Source organism: Lactuca sativa, chromosome 9 (genome assembly GCF_002870075.4).
Source record: "Lactuca sativa cultivar Salinas chromosome 9, Lsat_Salinas_v11, whole genome shotgun sequence".
In the NCBI taxonomy this organism is placed as follows: domain Eukaryota; kingdom Viridiplantae; phylum Streptophyta; class Magnoliopsida; order Asterales; family Asteraceae; genus Lactuca; species Lactuca sativa.
The window spans coordinates 91,032,628-91,056,563 of NC_056631.2; the positions used below are offsets into that span (position 1 = coordinate 91,032,628).

Consider the following 23,936-nt stretch of genomic DNA (forward strand, 5'->3'; position numbering starts at 1 on the left):
TTAAGTTTTGGGACGTTACAGGTTTGCAGGAATTCTAGTAGGAGAAGTGATGGTACTTAGGTCGACGAGTCCCATTGAATTAAGCACATTATTAAATTAGAAAACAATAAAAAGAAGCATTAATTTAAAAAAAAAGATATAACTGTCTTTTTATCTTTGTTAGGGACCAACCACGCAACAAAACCATATAATATGGATGGTTTAGGTTAATAAAAATAAGTTAGGAACCAAACACACAAATTATCCCAAACCATAGGGTCATAGAGACCATTCACGTAATTTACTCTCTTATTAAATTGATTATTATTATGTGATTTATGTTAAAAATTTGACATCAACTCACTTTTTAATCATTTTAGTGCCTAAATACTCTACAAAGATCTAACCCTTTGTAGACGACACCTATCCAGACGACGTATGTCGTCAGCAAAAGTCGATCTATAGAGACGACATGTCGTCTAGACAGCGTTTTCAAACATTGACCATATGTATTTAACCAGAAAAGCTACACAGACGACAAGTCGTCAGTATAGGCTCGGCGGGAAGGGGAAAAATAATGGTGATATATCAAATTTCTATACCGACGACCTATCGTTGGGAGGAGGAATTAAAAAAATATTTTCGATTTATTTTAATTCTTTGTCGCAGAAAAGCAATACGATACCGTTTTGGTTAGCCTATGCAGACGACATGATGGTGCTTAAAAATTAATTTCGATTTATTTTTTTATCCGTCTTGCAGAAATGGAATACGATGTTGTTTTGTTCACGCTATCCAGACGACATGTCGTCTGGAAAAGGTGGGACCGATCCGCGTGAAAACACTTTTTTATTTTATTTTATTTTTTAATGATGTGAAGTGGAAAGACGCCGTTTTTCTTTTACCTATAGAGACAACATGTCGTCTCTATAGGGTTTCGCTGTAACAAAATCACTTTCAATCTTCATTTTCCAGTCGGCTGCCCTTCCATTTTCCTCTCAAGCTTCGGTGATCCCAGGCAGTTTTCGACATTCCACTTCATCGGCTAGCTAAAAGGTAAGGTCTTGGACCTTGATTTCTTCTTAATTAGTAAGAGCTTGAGTTTTTACTCCAATTTTGGGGGATTTGTTTCCGGTTTCGGAGCCCTAAAACACTGTCGCCGACCGAACAAGAACGGTGACCACTGCCATAGAAAACGATTTCCGGTGATATACCTTCCTTCACCACCGATTTTAAGGCTGGTTTTTTGATTTTTTCCCCTGCTTAAGGAAACTTGAATGCAGTTCTTTTTTTTTCTTGTTCCTTCAATACACCATGATATATATACTTTCTTAGATTTTTTTTGGTTAATTGCTTATATATATATATATATATATATATATATATATATATATATATATATATATATATATATATATATATATATATATATGCACTGAGGAATGAAAGTGTGTTTTGGCATGAAAATGAAAATGAAAATGAAGTTATATAGGCATGATTTGTTTATGCTCATTGTGGTATGATTGTATGATATTTAATGTATGTTTGAAATTGAATTGTATGAAAATTAGAATTGTATGTATGAAATTGAATGTATGTTTGACATTGGATGAAAATTGGAATTGTATGTTTGATTTTGAAATTGGATAAAATTGGAATTGTATGTTTGATTGTATGGAATTGGATGAAAATTGGAATTGTATGTTTGATTTTGATTTTGTATGATGTTTGATTTTGTATTTAGATTTATACATTTGTATTGTATGTCTAAAATGAAATGAAAATTGGAATTGAATGTATTGTGTACACGTATGATTATGTGATATTTAGGTTTATTAGTTTGAGTGTATATAAGAAAGTGCATTTTGAGGTACGAAAGTGCTTAATATGGTTTGAAAATGCTTAATTTTGTTAGTGACTTAATGTTGGTCATTACAACTTTAGCTTAATTAGGTTATTAATAACAACGTACTTTTAGTAATTTAAAATTAATTATAAAATAAAGGTTAATTAATTTTAAAAAAGTCAATAAAAAATATTAAATTAATTGTAAAATCAAATTAATATTAATTTTAAAATTAAATAAAGTTAATTATAAATTCCAATTAAAATAGTTTTAAAATCAAATTAGTGACTTAATGTTGGTCATTACAACTTTATCCAATCTATCTGATTTTTACTTCTCGAGTATATATTTTTTATATACTTGTGAATACTCTATCCATTCTCGGGTATATATTTATTTATCTAGCCCAAATACAATCTAACCTTTGAGAGAACCGAATGTCTTCAAAATACTTGGAAGGTCATGAAAACTTTATGAAGATTGCTGAGAAACATGTCAACTCTAAAGGCAAAGTGTGTTGCCTGTGTAAAACGTGTGTGAATTCGCATCGACATGTTTTACCTATGGTTTATGCCCACTTACATGACATTGGGTTTCTAGAAACATATACTACGTGGATTCATCACGGTGAGAAACATGTTGGTTCTTCGGATTTAAGCTACAATTCGACTCCAAGAACAAACACGCACACAAGTAATGAGATGTTTGATGTAGTTGATGATGTTATGGCACAATAAAATACAAATGATGATATAGACGAGGAGGGACGAGGTATAGACCCGAAATTTGATGATTTGTTTGAGGAGCTCAATACCAAGTTATACCCTTATTGTAGCGATATGTTTGCCTTAAACTTTTTGGCAAAGTTGTTGCATATTAAAGTGATCAATAGATGGACAGATAGTTCGTTTGACCAACTTGTAGAGTTACTAAGAGCTGCTTTCCCGAAGAGCAAGATTCCAGCTTCACACTATGAAGCTAAAAAGAAGTTGAGAAAGATAGGGTTAGGATATCAATCGATCCACGCTTGAAAAAATGATTGTGCTTTGTTTTGGAAGGAGAACTGTTCCATGCAGAATTGCCTGATTTGTAAGGAGAGTAGATGGGCGGACACAACTACAAAGGGGAAGAAAGTACCACAAAAAGTGTTGCGGTACTTTCCTTTGACTCCAAGACTTCGACAAATGTATAGCTCCAGATTCACAGCTAAAGATATGAGTTGGCGTAATACTGGATGCTCAATAGATGGTATGATGTATCATCCGGTTAATGGGAAGTCATGGCAAGATTTTGATCAAAGATATCTAGAGTTTGCTAAAGAACCTAGAAATGTTCGTCTAGGTTTGGCTGCTGATGGCTTCATTCCATTCAGCAACTTTAATAGTACTTATAGTACTTGGACGGTTATATTAACTACCTACAATACACCACCATGGATATGTATGAAAGAGTCTTCTTTCATGCTAACTTTGCTGATTCATGGCCCTAAATCACCCTCAAAGGACTTTGATGTTTTCTTGAGGCCTTTGGTGGATGAGTTGAAAATTTTGTGGGCCGAAGGAGTCCAAATGAGAGATGCATCAACCAACACCGTATTCAACATGCATGTGATGTTGTTATGGACTATCAATGATTTTCCAGCACGTGGAAGTTTGTTTGGATGGAGCGGTCAAGGTTATTTAGCATGCCCTACTTGTAACGCAGACACATCTTCCATTCATGTCACTAACAAGATGTCTTATGTTGGTCATAGACTATTCTTGCATATGAACCATAAGTGGAGGCAAAGTTTATTGTTTAATGGTCAACCTGAGAGAAGGCCACATCCAAGACGATTCAACAATACAACTATATTAAAGCAATTGGCTTGTCTCCTTGATCGTATTCCAGGGAAACATCCTGAGCACGAGGGTGCAACAAGAAAGCGCAATGATGAAACAAGAAAAAAAGAGTTGAATTGAACGAAACATAGTATCTTTTTTGAGCTTGAGTATTGGTCTTCCCTCGAGCTAAAACACAATATAGATTTTATGCATGTGGAGAAAAATGTGGATGAAATTTTTGTAAATACTGCATTGATGAATGAAAAAACCAAAGACAAAAAAGAAGCAAGAGAAGACTTGAAAAATATGTGCATTTGACCAGATCAATGGCCAAAAGAGAAAGTCAATAATAAGCAGGAAGACAACAAGAAGGAAATAATACTACCACATGCTGATTACTCTTTTAAACCAATTGATCGACAACGATTTTGTTGATTTATTAAAGGAGTGAGGCTACCTAATGGTTTTGGATCGAACTTTAATAAGAAGGTGAATGATACTGCATCAAATTTGGTTGGGCTAAAGTCTTAGGATCATCACATCCTCATGCAACGATTGCTGCCTATAGGGGTTCAAGCATTTCTCCCAGAAAATGTTTCAACAACAATCATTGACTTTTGTACATTCTTCAAAAAACTTTATGCATTGTAATTAGATATTAACGACATGAGAAATGCCCGAAAAGAAGTGGTGAAGATTTTATACAATCTTGAGTTGATATATCCTCAAACGTTTTTTGATATCATGATTCATCTTATTCTTCATTTACCTGAAGAAGCCATTCTTGGAGGGCCTGCACACATGAGATGGATGTATCCTTTTGAAAGATACATGAAAAAACTTAAAAATTATGTCAGAAACAAAGCCAATCCAGAAGGCTCAATAGTAGAGGGTTATGTTGCAGACGAAGCTTTGACATTATGCTCTATGTATCTTGAGGGTATGCAAACCAAATTCAATCGTGTTGATAGAAATGAGGATCATGGCCTTCCAAAAAGGCGATTTACTGTGTTCTCATCACAGTAAATTTTGTGATCTATTAACTACTTTTTCGATAGTGCTATCATATCTTCAAATTATTCTAATTGTTTTGTCTCACATCTAGCAAATTCAAATCAGAATCACCTGAAAGTGATTTGAAAACAGAATTTCCCCCATGTTTCAAAAGAAAGGTAAATACCTTATATTCTAATTTATAATACTAATTTATATTATTACTTAAATGTACAATATTATATTTCCTTATAGATTTATCGCCTCGAAAGAGAATCACCTTCGGACTGTACTAACGAATTAAAGACGTTGGCACATGGTCCGTTACATGCAACTTCTTACACTGCCTGCATAGTAAATGGTGTTTGATTTGTTGTGCTTAGCCGTGATCTCCAACGTACTACTCAAAATAGTGTCATCCTTACATTAGGAGTAGACGGTACACCATTCTACGGTAAACTGGAGGACATCATAGAGTTGCAATATTTACATGGCTATTCAGTTGTACTCTTTCGTGGTAAATGGTTCAATGTGTCATTAGGTAATGGACGTTTAATTAGTAAAATATGGTTGTTATCGATACCAGTCATGAATGGTATGTCGGTAAAACATGGTATGACGATCAACAATACATCTTAGCCACTCAAGCTAAACAAGTGTTTTATCTCCAAGATCCTACTCAAAACAATAACTGGAGAGTTGTGGAAGATGTTCATCATCGAAAACTTTGGGATCATCCAAGGATCGGTGTTAATGAGATAGATGTGGTGAATGATACTCGATCAAATGATTTTCCCTTGGCTATCGATTTAGGTGATGATAATGATGATGATGATACATACTCCGTTGACGGTGATGGTATGTTCTTTTTAGATAACGATGACGATGGTGAATCAAGTGTGGCTCCTACTATAAACGATGATAGTTTCTTTAATGATGACAATGATGGTGGTGATACGTACTCTTCAGATAATGATGATTATTTCATAAACGATGACGAATTTATTAATGATGATGTTGTACATGTATATTATTCGAGTGATGATTCTGATTGATGGTATGTTATAGTTGTTATACATTTTGATTGCTTCAAATTGTTTATTATTTTTTTTTAAAGTATGTTTAGTATATTTTCTAATATTTGTTAAACAGATGGCTACACATGTTGCGAGGGGGCATGGAGGAGATGGCGGGGAACGACCTCCACATGAGTGTGCAAGCAAGATATCGGTGGGTTGTCAATCTTGTAAGTTACATGAAATTCTTAAATATATTGGATATATTTTTAAAGTTTTAATTTTCTAATTTTTTAGTTCTATGTGTCAATGTAGCAAACTCGATACATCGACATGGAAAAGGAAGATGCTTAAATATGCGAAAAAAAGTTCATTCACAATGGTCAACCTTTACCTGTGGAAATTGATAGCATCGGGGGGGGGGGGGGGGGGGACCTATAGATTCATAACTACAAATGGCAAAATGTTGACAAGGTTTATTTCAAACTTTGCGTGACAACCGTCAATTTCTGGTCAAGTCAAAGTCAAATAAAGTCAACAAGTCAAACCGGTCAACTCAACTAACCCTTGTATATTAGGGTTTACAGTATGCTTACTATTGTACAACTTACTATCTTAATGCAAAGTATCACTTTGAGTTTTCACGTGTTTTGAAAATTTAAACCCTAATCATGGTAAGTGATGGAACTACTCGATAAAACATTTTTATATACCCTACGGGGGCGTATAACACTCAAAACAAGGTTTAACGGGGCTTACGAACGTTGCATTTTGAGGCTAAACACTCACAAAGGTCACAAACAAAGTCTCTCTAAATCTCTTTCACTCTCTCTCTCTCTCTGTACCAAATCTCTCCTAAATCTCTCTCAAAATCTCTTTCAGCTTTTTATAATCACTCGGGGCACTTCGACCCTTAATTTAGTCGAAAACAACTCGAAACAGGAAGATTAATGGAAAAACAACCTTAAAGGACCGAAACCTCTTAGGAACCGAAACCCCTCCATTAGAACCGAACCTACTCCTAAGACTGAAGTCACCTTCAGTTTTGCCTCCTTGCAGTTTGGTCCGGCTTCAAGTAGTTCGGTCCATTTTGCCTTCGGTCCATTTCGCTTACCATCCACCTTTGGTTCGCACAATTTCGCACGCGATACCTCTTGGACCGAACCTACCTTCGGTTCTAAGCTCCTAGGACCGAACCCTCACCTCAGACTTCGGTAGTTCGCCTCATTTTCCCGGTTTTCGACCCTTTTCACGTTTTAAGCATGTTTTTGGTAATTTCAATGTGGTATTTTCATATAAATCCATATTTTATAAAGTTCAACCCTCTAAGATCACAAAATATTCATATCCTAGAGAATTCTAGGATATAATCCATAAAATTTATTTGGATAAAAGTGCAAAGTAGAAGAAGGTACTTTGACTTTTCCCATAAAACTATGACAACAAGCCACCTCCCATGCCCCTTTCTATGACAACCTCCAGTCACTATTCACACTTACCATATCAAATCCATGTCCTTTCATACATCTTCCAACACTCCATATGATTCTATATCAATATCTTAAGCAAACACTACCTCTTCTAATACTTCACATTTCTCACCAAAAACAAAACCCATCTCTCTCACTTTCTCTCTCTAAACTCGAGATTTCAAGGCTGTTCTTGAGCATTCTCCTCCATTCTTGGTAATTATTTTCATCCTTCTCTTGAATACTCTACACTCCTTCACTCAAATCACGAATCTCTTACACAAATATCGTCATATTTGTGCCTAGGATCTTCAAATCTTCAAGCACCTCCCAAGTGTTCTTGACTTGGAAACCTCTCTTCTTCCAAATTCATCCCATACAATCACTCAAGGTGAGTTCATGCCCCTACATTTTCATGTTTTCTTCAAGTATTACGCCGGGGGGGGAGGGGTGGAATACAAGTTAAATCACCTTAACATCACACAAACTCCTACTTCAGCTTTTCACAGAAAAGTTGAGTCCTATTCACGGACTTTTTTGACCATCTTAAACTTAATATCTTTCAAAAGTTTTTAATATGCAAGTATTTCAGGTTTATACCTTTCTAATGACTACTTGTACATATCCATACGATTTTTCTACAGTTTATGGCGATTTTTACAAAACTGCCTATCATTTCAGAAACAAATTCGGACCGGTCTGTGAATATGAGCATTTGCATACAAGTTAGATACTTCTAAAAATCATAATAAAAATTATGAACGAACTAGATACATTTTATAAACTCTTAGAGTTTACGGATTCAATTTTCGACTTCATATGATTTTTCTGTGAATTTACTAAAACAGCGCAGAAAAGTTAAAAGTTAATTGAACAACTTACAATATTAACCTTCACCTTGTAAAATGTTGAGCAAGGTGCATACCATAAGTTTCTAAATGTTGAATGTATTTCTTGTTAGTTTAACATCATAAACAAAAATTAGTCATTCATGACAAAGGTTTTTAATTCAATACGAACACGTGCAATAAACTATAATAGGTATAATTTTTGGATTCTACATTACAAACATACTACATAAAAAGGGGATTTACTCCCACCACCGAAAAGGCTTTACACTCAAACCACATGTAAACTTGTTAACGTAAGTTGTGAGACAATTCTTCAATTGTACTCTTAGAGTACGAGTTAAAAATTCCTATAAGTTATAACCAGAGTCTCTTATAGGGAGAGCGTGATAATTGTATATAAATCTATATTGAGATTGACACCCCACACCTTGCTGCTAGCTACAGTGGGACCTGTAGGTCTACGGGTGACAAATGTCATAACATTTCTAACGTCTGAAAAACGTTGTATAAGGTCATCCAGTTGTAGTATGGTTATAGCGACTCACATAGGGAGTTAACAACACTTAAAGTTTACGGAAGATTCTATTTCAAAAAGGGATATTATCTATAGCAAACTGCATATTTCATTACAATTATGAAACACACTCATACATTCGGTCTTGGGATTTAGGACTACATAACATTTTCTAAAGAAAATATCGGATTTTTCTTGAGTATATGTTACATTTACAAACAAAGATTTTCAAACACTACATCTAAAAGTTTATGAACTCACCAACTTAATTGTTGACACTTTTTCAAAACTACTTGTATTCTCAGGAAACCAGTGAAACAGGTAACCAATTGCTTTTGAGGACGGGACGCAAAAACGTCAATTAATACATTTTGACATCATAATGTGATTGATTTTGAAACATGTAATTCATACAATGGTGTTACTTTTTCAATTATATTTATGATGGTTGTGTTTGCTTTGGTCACTATTATACTCGTTATGATACTGTACATGAAGTCATTCCCACCCCCGGACGTTTCCGCCATCCTTGGTTTGGGGGTGTGACACTTTGTGGCAGATCATGTACCACTCCATTATAGGACTTGGAGACGTGTTCCTTTCCATTACTATGAAGCTATGTATCCTGAGATTGAAGTAAGTACAAAATACTTTTTATATGTGAAAAATTTTATACTTTTTAAATATTTTTTTTACTAATTAAATTTGTTTTTTTATTGCAGACATATTTTAATCTTGATATATATCAGGGTACAGATCTGTGGGAAGCCGTTCGAGTGACTGTACAGAGCGACTGCCAAAGAGCTTATAAGCAACACAAATATGACGTGAAAAAGTATTTTTATGGGGTTGGTGGATATAATGATGTGGAAGGTGCAAGACAATGTCCACCGGATGATATGGACGACGAAGCTTGGGATAAGATGATCGATCTTTTTTTTTTTGGATGAGGGTTATAGGAAGCAGTGCAACAAAGGTAAAGAAAGCAGGTCCAAACTTCAATTTACGAGTTCTGATGGAAGTAGAACATATGCAGACAGACGACGTGAGGAGGTAATTAAATTTATTTGTATTTTATAAAATTTTTATTAACACTTATATAAATATATTAATTGTTTTTGACTTATTATAGAGAGAAAATGGACAAGACCCACAACATATCGACGGTTGGAGACAGATGCGATTTAAAGAAAGTCGGGGTTGGTGTACACCGCAAGCAGAAGGAGTTTGGGTAAGTAATAAAAAAAGTTAATAAGTTGTTTGATAAATATGTTATTATTATTATTATTATAGTTAGTTTAAGGTATATTATTATTATTTTAGTGTATAAGTTTAGTTTTTTTTTTAATTAATGTATTTTTATTGTTTTCTTTATTTTAGGAAAACATTCAACGAGAGAAGATCTGGATGCAATCACAAATCGGGGAGAACGAAAAGTTAAATGAAGAACAATGCCTCGCTCGTGCCCACAGTGAGAGACGTGGGCATATTCGCGGAATCGGAAGGAAACCAAGCATCAACAATAATTTATTTCCAAATGAACATACTAAACGTTCCAAAGCTTCCACATCCCAATCTTCAGATAATCCCCAAGTTGCTGCATTATCCAAACAAATTCAAATAATGCAACAACAAATGTTACAAATGAACCAAATGTTTAATAACACTTTCGCGCCTGTCACTCCAAACTTCCAACCACAACCAATGCCACAATTCCAATTTAATCCCAATATGTTTTCACAAAATAACCCCGAAACATCCAATGAACTCGCGGAGGATGATGATGATGATGATGATGATGTTGATGATGGTGGTGATCAGGAGGAGGATGAGAACTAGAATGATAATGACAACAATGTTTGTTGAAAACTTGCTTTTTTTTTTTTTTGTTATTTTGTTATGTCGTAGAATTTGAATGGTATGTTATGTTTACTAAATTTTTTGGATTTTAATGGTATATTATGTTATGTTTATATTATTATGCAAATATCTCTTTTGGATTTGTTTTAAATGGTATATATAAAAAACCTATGATTTTTTTTAAAAAAAAAAAAAAAAAACAAAGGCTATAGCGACGACATGTCGTTGATATAGCTTTATAACTGTAAAAAACTATTTTCCCATTCTAGACACATGTCGTCCGTATTGATCAACTTTTCCAAACGACAAGTCGCCTGTATAGGGTCACACTTGTTCCGACCACAAGTCGTCGGTATAGGGTCCGAATAAATATTTTTCTTATTTTCTCGAAAATCAATCCCGACGATCTTTTGCAGACAACATGTCGTTTGGACTGACTATGCTATACCGACGACTCCTGTCCCGACGACATTTTCGACTGTTACCGACGACTTTTTACAGACCACATGTCGTCGGTATAAGCTTTAGAGGCAATAATTGTCGCGTGCACACGGCTCGATCCTTGTAGTGACAACCCTCAAATAGAATACGATGAACATTACTATGATGCTTAAATTTTCTCAACCATCAAACTTCAAAACAAAACTAGATTCTTATGTTTTTGTATTTATACAAACATGGTGTTTGTTTCGAAACACAATAGCAAGTAATATTAATTGAAAAAAAACGAAGTTCACAAGCATTCACTAAAAGACCCTAACATTGCACTTACGGATAACCGTTGACTGAAGATCCTCCATCAACAGAAATGATTTGCCCAGTGATGTAAGAAGCAGCAGGTAAGCAAAGGAACGCCACCAGAGATGAAACTTCATTGGCTTCCGCAAAGCGTTTCATAGGAGTTCTTGACACCACAGCATCCACAAACTCCTTACCATCTGCACCCTGCAAATACTAAACAACGATACATATACGAATCCACCATTAATTATCAATCAGTACACACAAAAAAACAGGAAGACGAACAAGATCAATTACATTTTCAATAAGGGAGGTTTTAGTGAACCATGGTGCTACACTATTACTCCGAATGTTATCTTCAGCCCATTCACATGCTAAATTCTTTGTAAGCTGATTCATTGCACCTATACATGTAAACCAGACATCAGATACACATATAGAGTTGCACGTTGGGACAAATTAACCATACCTTTAGTAGCACTGTAAACAGACCCAACAGAAGCATGAACCAGACCTGCAACAGATGAAATGAACACAATGTTTCCAACTCCAGAAGCCTTTAAAAGAGGATGTGCAAGTTGAGACATATGGTAACAAGATTCGAAATTGGTTCCCATGAGCGTTGAGTATTCTTCTGCTGTATACTCTATAGTAGGTTTCACTATACTCATCCCAACGTTGTTTATCTACAGGAAACATTTATACTATGGAAGTAACTCTACTGCTCAAAAGCTTGAGTATTGGGCAACAATGGAAGAAGTCAAGAACTTACAAGGATGTTGAGCTTGCCATTGAAAAGCGAGGAAACTTTTTCAACGAGGTGTTGTCGTTGGGGACGAGAAGATAAGTCGCAGACAGATCCAGTGACGATGAAGCCTTTGCCGGACCATTCTTGTAAGCGTTGATCGAGTTCAGACTCGTTACGTGAGCATGTGTGTACTCTTGCCCCTAACTCAGCGAGTTCCTCCACCACAGCATAGCCGATTCCACGTGTACCACCGGTGACGAGAGCACTCATTCCGGCTAGCGACCATCTGGAACTTCCGACCTGACCGGAGAAGCTTGCTGGTATCGAGGTCATGCTTCGAGTGTGTTGGTTATTTTCTTTCGACGTCAATGATAATCACATTCACCCAATCGATCGCAGCAAACCAGCATTTTTGTTTGTGAAATTATCTCCAACTAACACATTCAAATAGCGTGTCAATGTTTATCAGCCGAGAAATGGGTATATTGCCCGAAAGTCAAGTGGGGCAGAGTGGGGCACAGTTGACCATTGACGGGTTGGTTGACCATTGACCGGTTTGTTGACCATTGAATCCTACGATATGATTATGAGAATTAAAAAACAAATACTTTTAATAAACAAAACGTATTTTCTAGAATTGGAGGAGAGACAATCAAAACCAAGGTTCAAAAAAGCTCGCCATGGCTCCGGCATGGCGCGCCACGACTCCAAGGCTTGGACTTGCCGCCAAGCTTTGCCAAAACGACGCCTTAACTCATATATGTCTATAAAAATTAATAATAGTTGGAAATACATATAAAAATATTAATTATATAGAAAATTGTCGCCTTAAGTCACGCCTTACAAACGTCGTGACTCGTCAAGGCTCGGAAAAGCTTGCGGCTTGACATTGCTGCCAAGTCACGCCTTACGTTATTTAGAACCTTGATCAAAACCCATATCCTACATTTATCATTTCAAATCCATTTAAAAAAACGAATCAGTCAAGAGTATCAAAAATCAAAGAGAAATCACTTCACAAAGCAAAAACTAGTTCATAAATCAGAATATCAAAAGTATAATAAACCCTTTTCGGTTTATAAATGGAACTCAACATCAGATTTCAAAATATCAAACCCATTTATGAAAATTGAACACAAAATCAGGGGAATAGACTTACAAACTTTCCGGAGACGATGGTGGGTCGTGTGCGGCGGCAGATGGCGTTGGTCAGCCGGTGGTGAGCTTGAGCAACATCAGGACTGTCAAGCCTCTGGCAGTGCTGCAGCAGCGTTGTGTAGTTGTGCTAAGTGTTGGAATAAGTCAAACAATCATATCCAAAAATAAGATGATCAATATAGAGATTTTGGGTTTCTTTTTAAGGTGTTTATCTTGGGGGATTTCTTTTCCTTTTTTTTTTTAATCCTTTTTTTGTATTTTTTTTTATCTTTGTATCCTTATAAATATCTTCTTGATGTAATCAACTTGATTAAGAGTGAATAAAAATGAGAATTATCAATCATCTTCTTTTACCATGGAAAACATGGTATCAAAGCATGGTTCATCATTCTGGGAAATCAATTTGTGTTCTTCAAAATTCCGATCTTCTTTTAAAATTGATAAAAAAATGGGCGATACAGATAAAAGTCTTGTAATATTTGATGATTTAACGTTGAAGATTGCAGCCTTGCTGCAAAACGGCCTTGGAACCCAACCTACAAAGACGAATTCTGAAAACTTATATATTGGGATAAAACTGTGTGGAGACAACTATTCTTTATGGGCTACTCTCACGAAGAAAGTGATCGACGGCAGGGGGAGAGGTTCTCATCTTACAGGAGAACCGTCACCTCCATCAAAAACAGATCATGCCTATGTGCGAAGGGAGCAAGACGATCAGTGTGTGTTCACATGGTTTATTCTTAACATTGAATCAAGCCTCGTTAACAATGTTTTGCACTATCCCATTACTAAAGCTCTTTGGGATGGGCTAACAGTAAGTTACAGGTCTAGAACCGACTCTCTGCAGATCTTTGACCACAAGAAGCTCAATTCATTAAGACAAGGAAAAGACACGTTAGAAGAATGTTGGAACAAACTGCAAAACATTTGGATGGCGATTGACCGAAAAGATCCAAACCCAATGAAGGAGACCAGAGATATACATATTCACAATAAGAAAATTCAGGAACAGAGATTATACTGGTTACTAATAGCCATAGATGATAAGCTGGAACCAATCAAGCGAGATATATTGAAGCAAGACCCTCTTCCTTCAGTTGAAACTGTGTATGCCACTATACGTAGGTAAATTGCAAGACTCAATATCTTGCAGATACCTTCCTCTTCTGAATCATCTAAAATTGGGTTAGGGCTGGTTGCTTGCGAGCCGACAAGAAGAAATAAATTCTAATCAGAATCACAAAAAAGGGAGGAGGATAAATCGAGACTATATTGCACCAATTGCAATATGAAGAAACACACCAAAGACACGTGTTTTAGACCGATGGGTTATCCAGATTGGTGGGAGAAACCGGGACTACGGGGCAAAGCATTGGCTGCCATTGGAGGATTGGATGCCGGTGATAAACCGACGATGTCGTCTGCTGGATTTGGAGGTGTAGCTGTTGGGAAAGAATATGTCGAGGAAACAGGTAAAGGGTTTGGAAGTTACCTTCCAAACCCAAGTTACATTCCAAACCTTGCAATTATTAATCCTAAAATATTTTAAACCATGTTGTTTTGATATTAAAAAAATGTCACCACCATGAATGAAACACCCAATGGTTATTAGGCTCGATCCCCTATTCCTAATCTCAGAAAAATGACAGACCGGATTTTTGATTGTGGAGCCACTGATACAATGACTTATGATTCGAATGATTTTTTAAATTTGGGATCGTCATCAAAAACTTATATTGAAACTGCTAGTGGAGAACATGTTGAGGTTAAAAGAGGAGGTGCCATTGAATTCTCAAGGAATATGAAGCTAAAAAATTGCCTTTATATTCCAACCCTATCCTCAAAACTATTGTCTATTAGACAAGTTACAAAGGAACTAAATTGTGTGGTTCTAATGTATCCAACTTTTTGCATTTTACAGCACATTCTTACGAGGGAGATAATTGAGCGTGGTACTGAACGAGGAGACCTTTACTATGTTGATGAGGTGACTCACCAAGGACATGCCATGTTTGCTCATGGAACGGTTGACAGACAACTTTGGTTATGGCACCGTCGTCTAGGTCATCCTTCGTTTGGTTCTCTTAAGATGTTATTTACGAGTCTTTTTTTTGAATAAATCCACTTGTATGAAGTATGAAATGTGTGTCCTTGCTAAAAACCATAAAGTATCTTTTAATCCTAGTAACATGAGGGTTAATTCAACTTTTTCATTAGTTCATTCAGACGCTTAGGGTCTTTCCCCAAATTCCAAGACGAATCGGTTTAAATATTTTGTATTATTTGTTGATGATTTATCTCATATGACTTGGGTATATTTTATGAAACATAAATCAGAAGTGCCAGAGAAATTCTTTATATTTTATAAGATGATTCAAACTCAATTTAACAAAAAAATATAGATTCTTTGCTCATACAATGGTGGAGAATTTGTTAATCAGACCATGCAAAGCTTTATCCAGTAAAATGGGCTCATTCATCAAACTTCATGTTCTAACACACCTCAACAAAATGGTGTTGTGGAATGAAGAAACCAAATTTTACTAGAAAAAACTCATGCTATGATGATTGAATCCCAAGTTCCTTAGTTTTTTAGGCCCGAAGCCATTGCCACATCTGTATATCTCCTTAATTGTCTCCCTACTCAAATTCTAGGACATAAAACTCCTTTAAAGACACTAGAAAGCCTAGTTACTATCCCTTCTGTCTTAACCTTGCCACCATGTATCTTTGGGGTGCTCTATATTTATTCACATTCCAAAATTTATATAGACAATTTGGTTCCATGTGTAGAAAAATGTGTCTTTGTAGGATATGGTCAACATCAGATGGGATATCAATGTTATAATCCAATGTCCCGTCGCATCCATGTCACCATGGATTGTGACTTCTTAGAGTCAGAATTCTTTTTCAACAACTAACCTAGAATTCAGGGGAGAGAATCGGGGAATCTGTAGATTGGTTGCGTTGTTCTAAGGCTGTTCTAACAGAGCAGGTAGATGAAGCCATCGAGTCTCTCACAACCAACTTAGGAGGGGCTGATGAACCAGTTTACACGACCAGTGAATCGATCTCAGAAGATGTCCAACAAGAGGAATAAGAGGTTAGTGAATCTCCTTGTGATAGTACTTTACATACTATTAATGATGATAATTTAGTTCTAGAAACAAAGCCAGAAGAACCAGAGGTTCATGTTTTACCTCCAAGAAAAAATAGAGGAGTCCCACCAAATCGATTCTCTCCGGAACACAAGAAACACGAATCTAAATATCCAATTGGTGGAGATAGGGGAAGAGTTGGTGAAGCCGTAAAAGCCTTCTTTGTCACTCTTCTTTCAGAAAATATTCTTAGAATGGCTCAAGAAGCAAGTGAGAAACTTGAATGGCGAGAGGCTATGAGTACAAAGATGAAAGTTCTTAAGGAAAACAACACATGGGAAAAATGTGTGTTACCTGAAGGTAAGAAACCGATTGGGTGCAGGTGGGTTTTTACCATCAAATACAAAGTCGATGGAACAATTGAACGATATAAAAGCAAGACTAGTAGCGAAAAGATATACTCAAACCCACGGTATCGATTACTCCGAAACTTTTTTCCCTATTGCTAAAATTGATACAATCAGGGTGTTATTGTCGATAGAAGCAAACAAAGACTGGCCACTTCTTCAATTTGATGTGAAAAATGCGTTTCTCCATGGAGATTTAAAGGAAGAGGTGTATATGGAGGATCCACCCGGTTTCTCAGAAGAATTCAATAAGAACGACGTTTGTAGGCTTAAGAAAGCCTTGTATGGTTTGAAATAGTCTCCACATGCATGGTTCGGGAAGTTTACAATGGCTATGAAAAAATATGGATATAAACAAAGCAATGCTGACCATACTTTGTTTTTCAAAAAGAGAGGAGAATAGTCACTTATCTGATTATATATGTCGACGACATGATGATTACAGGAAGTGATAAAAAAGAAATTACTTAGCTTCGAGAAAACCTTTTTAAAGAATTTGAAATGAATTTGGAGGGCTGAAATATTTCTTAGGAATTGAAGTTCTTGGATCAAAAGAAAGAACTTTTATTTCTCAAAAGAAATATATACTCGATTTGCTTGTTGAAACTAGAATGGTAGATTCCAAGTCTGTTGATACCCCTATAATAGTCAAACATAATCTTAAGATTAATGAAGGGGCTAAGCCAACAAATAAAGAAAGGTATCAGAGATTGGCAGGGAAATTAATTTACTTGGCTCATACCAGACCAAACATTGCCTACATGGTTGGAGTAGTAAGTCAATTTATGGATCAACTGCAAAAGGAGCATATGGAAGCGGTCATGAGAATAATCTAATATCTCAAGGGTACTCCTGGAAGGGGCATTATATAAAAAAGAAATGAACATCTAAATCTGGTGGTTTTTACGGATGTTGATTGGGCAAGTAATCCAAACGGGAGGTGGTAAACCTCAAGATTTTTTACCTTGTTAGGAGGCAATCTAGAGACTTGGAGGAGTAAAAAACAAAAGGTGGTCTCATTGTCAAGTGTAGAATCAGAATTCAGGGGAATTGCAAAAGGGGTTACAGAGATTCTATGGCTTAAAAACTAATGAAGGAAATTGGTTTTCCTATAAGACTACCAACTCGGATGTTCTGTGATAATAAGGTTGGCATAAGAATTTCAGAAAATCCTATTCAACATGACAGGACAAAACATGTGGAGGTTGACCGAAATTTCATAAAGGGAAAAATTGAAGATGGTATTGTGGATCTTCCCTATGTAAAATCTGAGGATCAATTAGCTGATATCCTTACCAAAGCTGTTCCAGCGATGTTTTTTGAATCAGTTATGCGCAAGTTGGGTATTGGAAATCCCACTACACAACTTGAGGGGGAGTGTTGGAATAAGTCAAATAATCATATCCAAAAATACGTTGATCAATACCGAGATTTCTGTGTTTCTTTTTAGGTTTAAAATGGGTTTCTTGTGGGCGATGGATGTGGAGCACTAACTTCCAGCTGCTTCTAGTTCTTGTTAATTGGTATGATAGGTCAAAATTTAAAAAGAAAAAATGGGAGAGAGGAATCAGAAGAGAGAAGGGAGATGTTGTAAGTGGATGACCAATTTTTTTCAATGGGGACCAATGGTTAAAATTAAGCTTTTATTTTTTTAATTTTTTTTATATATATTCCTGGTAAGACCCATTTTTAAGTGGAGGTCATGCACCCCACTCCACTTGAACTAAATCCACCACTGAATGTATGTACTTGCATAAGTGAGCTATGCTTGTCGTGATTTACTCCAAATCGACTTGCTAATTAAGGTTCAACTCAAGATCATGTTAAATGATATTGAGCTCCTTTGTTAAAGGAGCTCATTCCTAAATAAACACGGTTAAATTCATGATAAGATTGTAAATCATATACTAAAATTATTTATAGTTTGCTTTATATATACTAAATTACTAAGAAAAAGTATAAAAATATAGACAAAATTTCACAAATGCTTCTTATAGTTTCAGTTTTGTCCCTAAAACAATCCTTGTGAAACATTTTTCTGTATGAATAGTTCCTTTCAATAAAACTTAACACATTAATGGTCCTTTTCTGCAAAAAATAGCACATAAATAAATGGTCTTTGTGACAATGTTAATAGATTCAGTTAAGTGTGTGAAATGAAAAAAAATACTCTTTGTTTTTATTTGATAACGTCTATTTTATGCATATATTTATGATGTTTTCTAATTATGTTATACGATGTTTTTATGCTATTTAGAACTAAAATATACTTAATATGCTTTGAAATGTTAAATTATAGTTAAAATGAGAGTTGGAATGCAAAATGAGGAGAAAGGAGCTAAAAAGAAGAAAAAAAGGTGTTGTTGGACAACTTGACCCCTTGTCAATGTTTTGACCATATCACATAACTCGTAACTCCGATTGACGAGATTCAAGATGTTATGAAAACAAGACACAATTTCAGACGACTTTCGTGTTTTGAGAAAAATGTTGATTCCATACGAACTCGTCGAGTTGGGTCCTCCAACTCGACGAGTTGATCAAAAGCTTCGCGATTCTTGACGTTGACTTGGGGAATACGAGATTTTAATGAAGAACTCGTCGAGTTGGTGTCCAAACTCGTCGAGTTAATGTAGAAACCTATAAATAGAGTCGAAAATTAGCCATAATGAGAGATCTTACACCCTAGATTGATTCCTACGATTATAAAGCCCCAAGAGTTGAAAATTAGCCTATAATCAAACATTGTAAATTAATTCACTACCGTTCCCCATATGTTCGACACCCTGGCTTATCAAAGCTATACTACTCTGTCAGGTTCACTGCCTATAAGTTGTGGTTTAGATGCGATAAACTAGGAATTATAAATAAAAAACTAGTGCATTAAAAATATACATCAAGTTTTTGGCGCCGCTGCCGGGGAACGGTTTTCAATTAATTTGGTTTATTTGATTATTCATTATTTTTTTGTTTTTCGTTTTATTTTTATTTTATTTTCGTTGATATCATGTCACTTGTCGGGAAGGTTTTTGTTGTTATGTGCAGGAATTTGTGATCATACGCATTGCTTGGTTTTACTTTTTGCATGGGTTTCGAGATTGCAAGCGATTAGGGAATTCCTGACATGTTTAGTCTACTACTTTGGTGATTTGTCAAACTCAATCCACGAGGCGTAGTATAGCGAGGCGTATCGTAATGGTTAAGTGGAAGACCGAACTCTTGCTACTCTTGACTAGTTGGGTCAAATCTTGTTCTACTTGTTAGTTAATCAAACTAAGAAAACAAAGGAAATAGTATAACAGGTCCTGAAAGTTTTTGTTTTCACAAACCACTTCTTGCATGCACTGAATTTAACCATTAATTGTACCTTGATTTCGACGAAGACGAGTGATCGTGATATCCTTTTTGGTTATTTTGGTTTTCTATTTTTTTAGTTATTTTATTTTAATTTTTAGTTTGTTTAAAGTTTTGTTTTCCATGTTGATACTCTTGATGTTTCAGATCTTTGCTGAATTCTTGCTCTTCGGAGGCTTTCAGAAATTTCAACAATTGAGGTCTAATGCTGATTTGTCACGTGAAAAAAAGCCGTATGAGAATTTGAAGTTGATGATCGGGAGACACGACTTTTAATAAGTGTGGGGTGCGTGTCAATTTCATTAGAGATTATTATTTCTAAGAGTGGTGTTTCTAACTATACATTGATTCCTATGACATGGAAGGCTGTTCCCATGCCATGGAGTTTTATTTCGACGCGAAGTAGGTTGACACTTGCCTATGTTGTGAGGGAGTTTTTCATCGCAAGAAAGAAGCTACCATTCTAGATACCACGATGTGGTCGACACTTACCACGTAGTGGCCATGCAGTTATTTGCGATACAAATTTCTCCTCACTCGACGAAACAACTTGGTCGACACTTCCCACGTCGTGGTCACTATACATTGCATTAGTTTGCAATCTTTTGCACCACATTTTAGAAGTCGATGATCTTGATTTTATTTTTCTTCACATTTAGAAGCAACTGCTCTAGTTTCCAGTCTGCCAACAATTTATGAAATAACTTTTAGGAGCTCCATTCGATCTCACCACTACTACCCTAGGAGAGTCTGTTCCAATTCTCTTTCTTTAATTTATGTTCGTTAATTGTTTTATCATGTAATGAGGACATTGCATCAAATAAGTGTGGGGTAGGGGGTCGAAAAAGGAATTTAAATTGGAAAATCAGAAATTTCTGGATTAGGAAAATTTAAAAATTTATAAACTTAAAATAATAGTTTAATTTAGAAAAATCTAGTGATAATTTAAAATTTTGCTAATATTGTATGGGATGATCCGATGAGAACCTAAATGTTTACCTAGGCCTACACATGTTATAGTGTATTTGTGGCTTCCCATTTCTTAGTGAAAAGTCATGAGATATGAAAGGTAATCTGTTAGTTTTTATATGACATAATACGTTTTGCAGCCTAAACTAGAAATCTAACCAGGAGAGCTTATGTAGTCATTATACTTAAACTAATACCTTAACTAATAAAGGTTGAAGTTAAATCCCCTTACTTAAGCATATGTTTTTTCTAAGGTTTTTAGTTTTGAGTGAAAAAAAGTGAGTTATGAAAAAAGTGAAAAAAAAGTAAAAAAAAAGTTGTGAGAAAAAGAAAAAAAAGTTGAAAAAAAAGAGTTGCCAAGTTTGAAGAATCTACAAAGCTATGAAGACGAAGAAATATCATCATTAAAGATTCAAAGGAGAAATTTGTCAAGTTATTTATTGTTTTTTTTATAGGTTATTTTTCCATATGTATGCTTGGGGGTTTAACCAAAAATACCGTGAGGTTAAGAATTTTTTCTAGGGATGGATTCGGAGGGATGCATAAAATGAGCGTTGTTCAAAAGAAGTGGGCAAATGTTTATGAAGATTGTGAGTATTTAGGATTGGGGAGGTTTTTAGGAAAAATTTAGACACAAATACATGCATTGCAGTCTTGGAGTAATGGAGAGACTCAAAATGGATTGTATTATGTGATGTTGGTAGCTACAGTCTTGATATGATAATAATAAAATCAGTTTTGCTTGGGGTCAAACAAAAGGCTAGTGTGGGGTAGTTTGATTATGTCTATTTTATGCATATATTTATGACGTTTTCTTATTATTTTATACTATGTTTTTATGCTATTTAGAACTAAAATATACTTAATATGCTTTGAAATATTAAACTATAGTTAAAATGGGAGTTGAAATGCAAAAGGAGGAGAAAGGAGCTAAAAAGAAGCAAAAAGGGTGGTGTTGGACAGCTTGACCCCTTGTCAGTGTTTTGCCCATATCTCATGACTCGTAACTCTGATTGATAAGATTCAAAATGTTCTGAAAACTAGATACAATTTCGGAAGACTCTCGTGTTTTGAGAAAAATGTTGATTCCAAAGGAACTCGTCGAGTTAGGTCCTCCAACTCGACGAGTTGATCAAAAGCTTCGCGATTCTTGACGTTGACTTGGGGAATACTGGATTTTAATGAAGAACTCGTCGAGTTGACGCTGAAACCTATAAATAGAGCAGAAAATTAGCCATAATGAGAGATCTTACAACCTAGATTGATTCCTGCGATTATAATCCCCCAAGAAGCCGTTCTGAGGGTCTAGAAGGCGGCTGAAAGGCCTTTAAGCTGATATGGAGCAACGATCTGAAGGATTGGAGAGCAGATTCATGTTGGTAATCATATAATCTTTTTAAAGTGAACATGTTTATCATTCCATTATGATTCTATATGCAATTACTTTCTGATTTGGGTGTTAAAACCCATTGCTTTGTGTTTATGATTAGATAAAACCTTGATTTATGGATTAATTGCTTTATGGATTGTTTTATTCATGCTTAATTTATCTTGTAAGCTTGTTAGAAGATCTTTATGTGTTAATGATAATTATTTTGAGGTTAATAATCAAGTTTATTGATTTGTATGAATATCTTCTTAATTTTTATATGAATATCTTCTTAATTGTTTGAATCATATAGTTTTGTGAAAACAAGAATGTATGGCTAGTATTAGTGAACATGAACCTAGGGTTAACTAGAAAATAATTAAGTTAATGCGTGAGCATGTGTGATGACCAATCAAACATGAGTTAATTAAATTAACAAATTTGATTAACAAATTTGATATGGATACGAACTGAACACTAGAAAACCTGTTAGTTTAATCAACTGAGCACTGTTTGAATTGATTTGTTTGCTAAAGTATTAGTAATAGTGAACTTGAACTTAATCATTTTAGAAATCGGTGAGCATGAATAAATAAATTTTTGTGTGCAATTATCTATGATTTTAAGATGTAATTTTTCTAAACCAGAGTACCTAAAGAGATTTGTCTTCGGTCAGTTTATCGAGATTTATTGTTTAATCAATTGTTTGAGATGTGATTCCATAAATATTTCTTTGCTGCTTTGGTGTGTTTTATGTAACCTATAATCAAACATTCTAAATTAATTCACTATCGTTCCCCTTGTGTTCGACACCCTTGCTTATCAAAACTATACTATACTCGATCGGGTTCACTGCCTGTATGGTGCGGTTTAGATGCAATAAACTAGGAATTATAAATAAAAAAGTAGTGCATTAAAAATACACATCATTGTTATTTTATTATTTTTTATATAGAAAACAAAATATGAAATATCTAAAATACCCATTTCTCATATACCTCTCCCCCTCTCCATCTCTCAACATTCAAAAAGATCACCACCTACCACCTAGTGCTACAATCACCCACCACTTACTGCCACCACCACCGTCCCATTATCCATTTTTTCTCCTTCTCGCCATGTAACGCCCCGATTCTCAGGTATTATTATTATGGCTTTAATTTTTAAGTTTCAAGGTCTACTCGACGAGTTGGATGCCCTGACTCGTCGAGTAGCAGCGGGTTTGGGGCCACGTGTTAAGTGACCAACTCGCCGAGTCGGAAGAGTGACTCGACGAGTTGGAGCTAGAGGGTGAAACCCTAATTTCTGGGGTTTTGCACCCTATTTAAGGAATCATTAGCCTTCCTTAGTCCCTTATAGCCTCTGTGAGTCCAGAAACCTTAAATCTCCATTTTCTCTCCATACTTGTGTGCTTAAGCTTGAAAGGTGGATCTTTGTAAGGAAAGGCTTGAAGATCAAGAAGCTTTGAGCAAGAAACAGTTGGGGATCTGAAGTCTACCTCAGTTTATCATCATTTGAAGGTATCAAGTCGTCACCTTGAGCTTCTTCTAGCTAGATCCCTTTTATAATTGAGTTTTGGGTCCATTTTGGGGCATTTGGTGTTGCATTTCGAGTGATGAACCAAGATCTAAAGTTACAACTTCAGATCTAGGCTCATCTTGGCTCTTATCATCATAAAGTCTCAGTCTTTAGCATGTGGGTGAAGCTCTTTTTCCTAGAACATCTTCTTTAGCTTGCT

The 23,936-nt window shown here is 35.4% G+C and overlaps 1 protein-coding gene across 1 annotated transcript; it reads right to left on the reverse strand.

Moving 5' to 3' along the window:
* Window positions 1–10,981: 10,981 nt before the first annotated feature.
* Window positions 10,982–12,287, reverse strand: LOC111885177 (tropinone reductase homolog At5g06060). The gene is made up of 4 exons (XM_023881462.3): window positions 11,865–12,287; window positions 11,562–11,778; window positions 11,390–11,496; window positions 10,982–11,305 (listed from the first exon to the last, which is right to left on the reverse strand). The coding sequence occupies exons 1-4, from the start codon at window positions 12,171–12,173 to the stop codon at window positions 11,120–11,122; spliced, it is 819 nt and encodes a 272-aa protein (XP_023737230.1). The 5' UTR covers window positions 12,174–12,287; the 3' UTR covers window positions 10,982–11,119.
* Window positions 12,288–23,936: the final 11,649 nt, after the last annotated feature.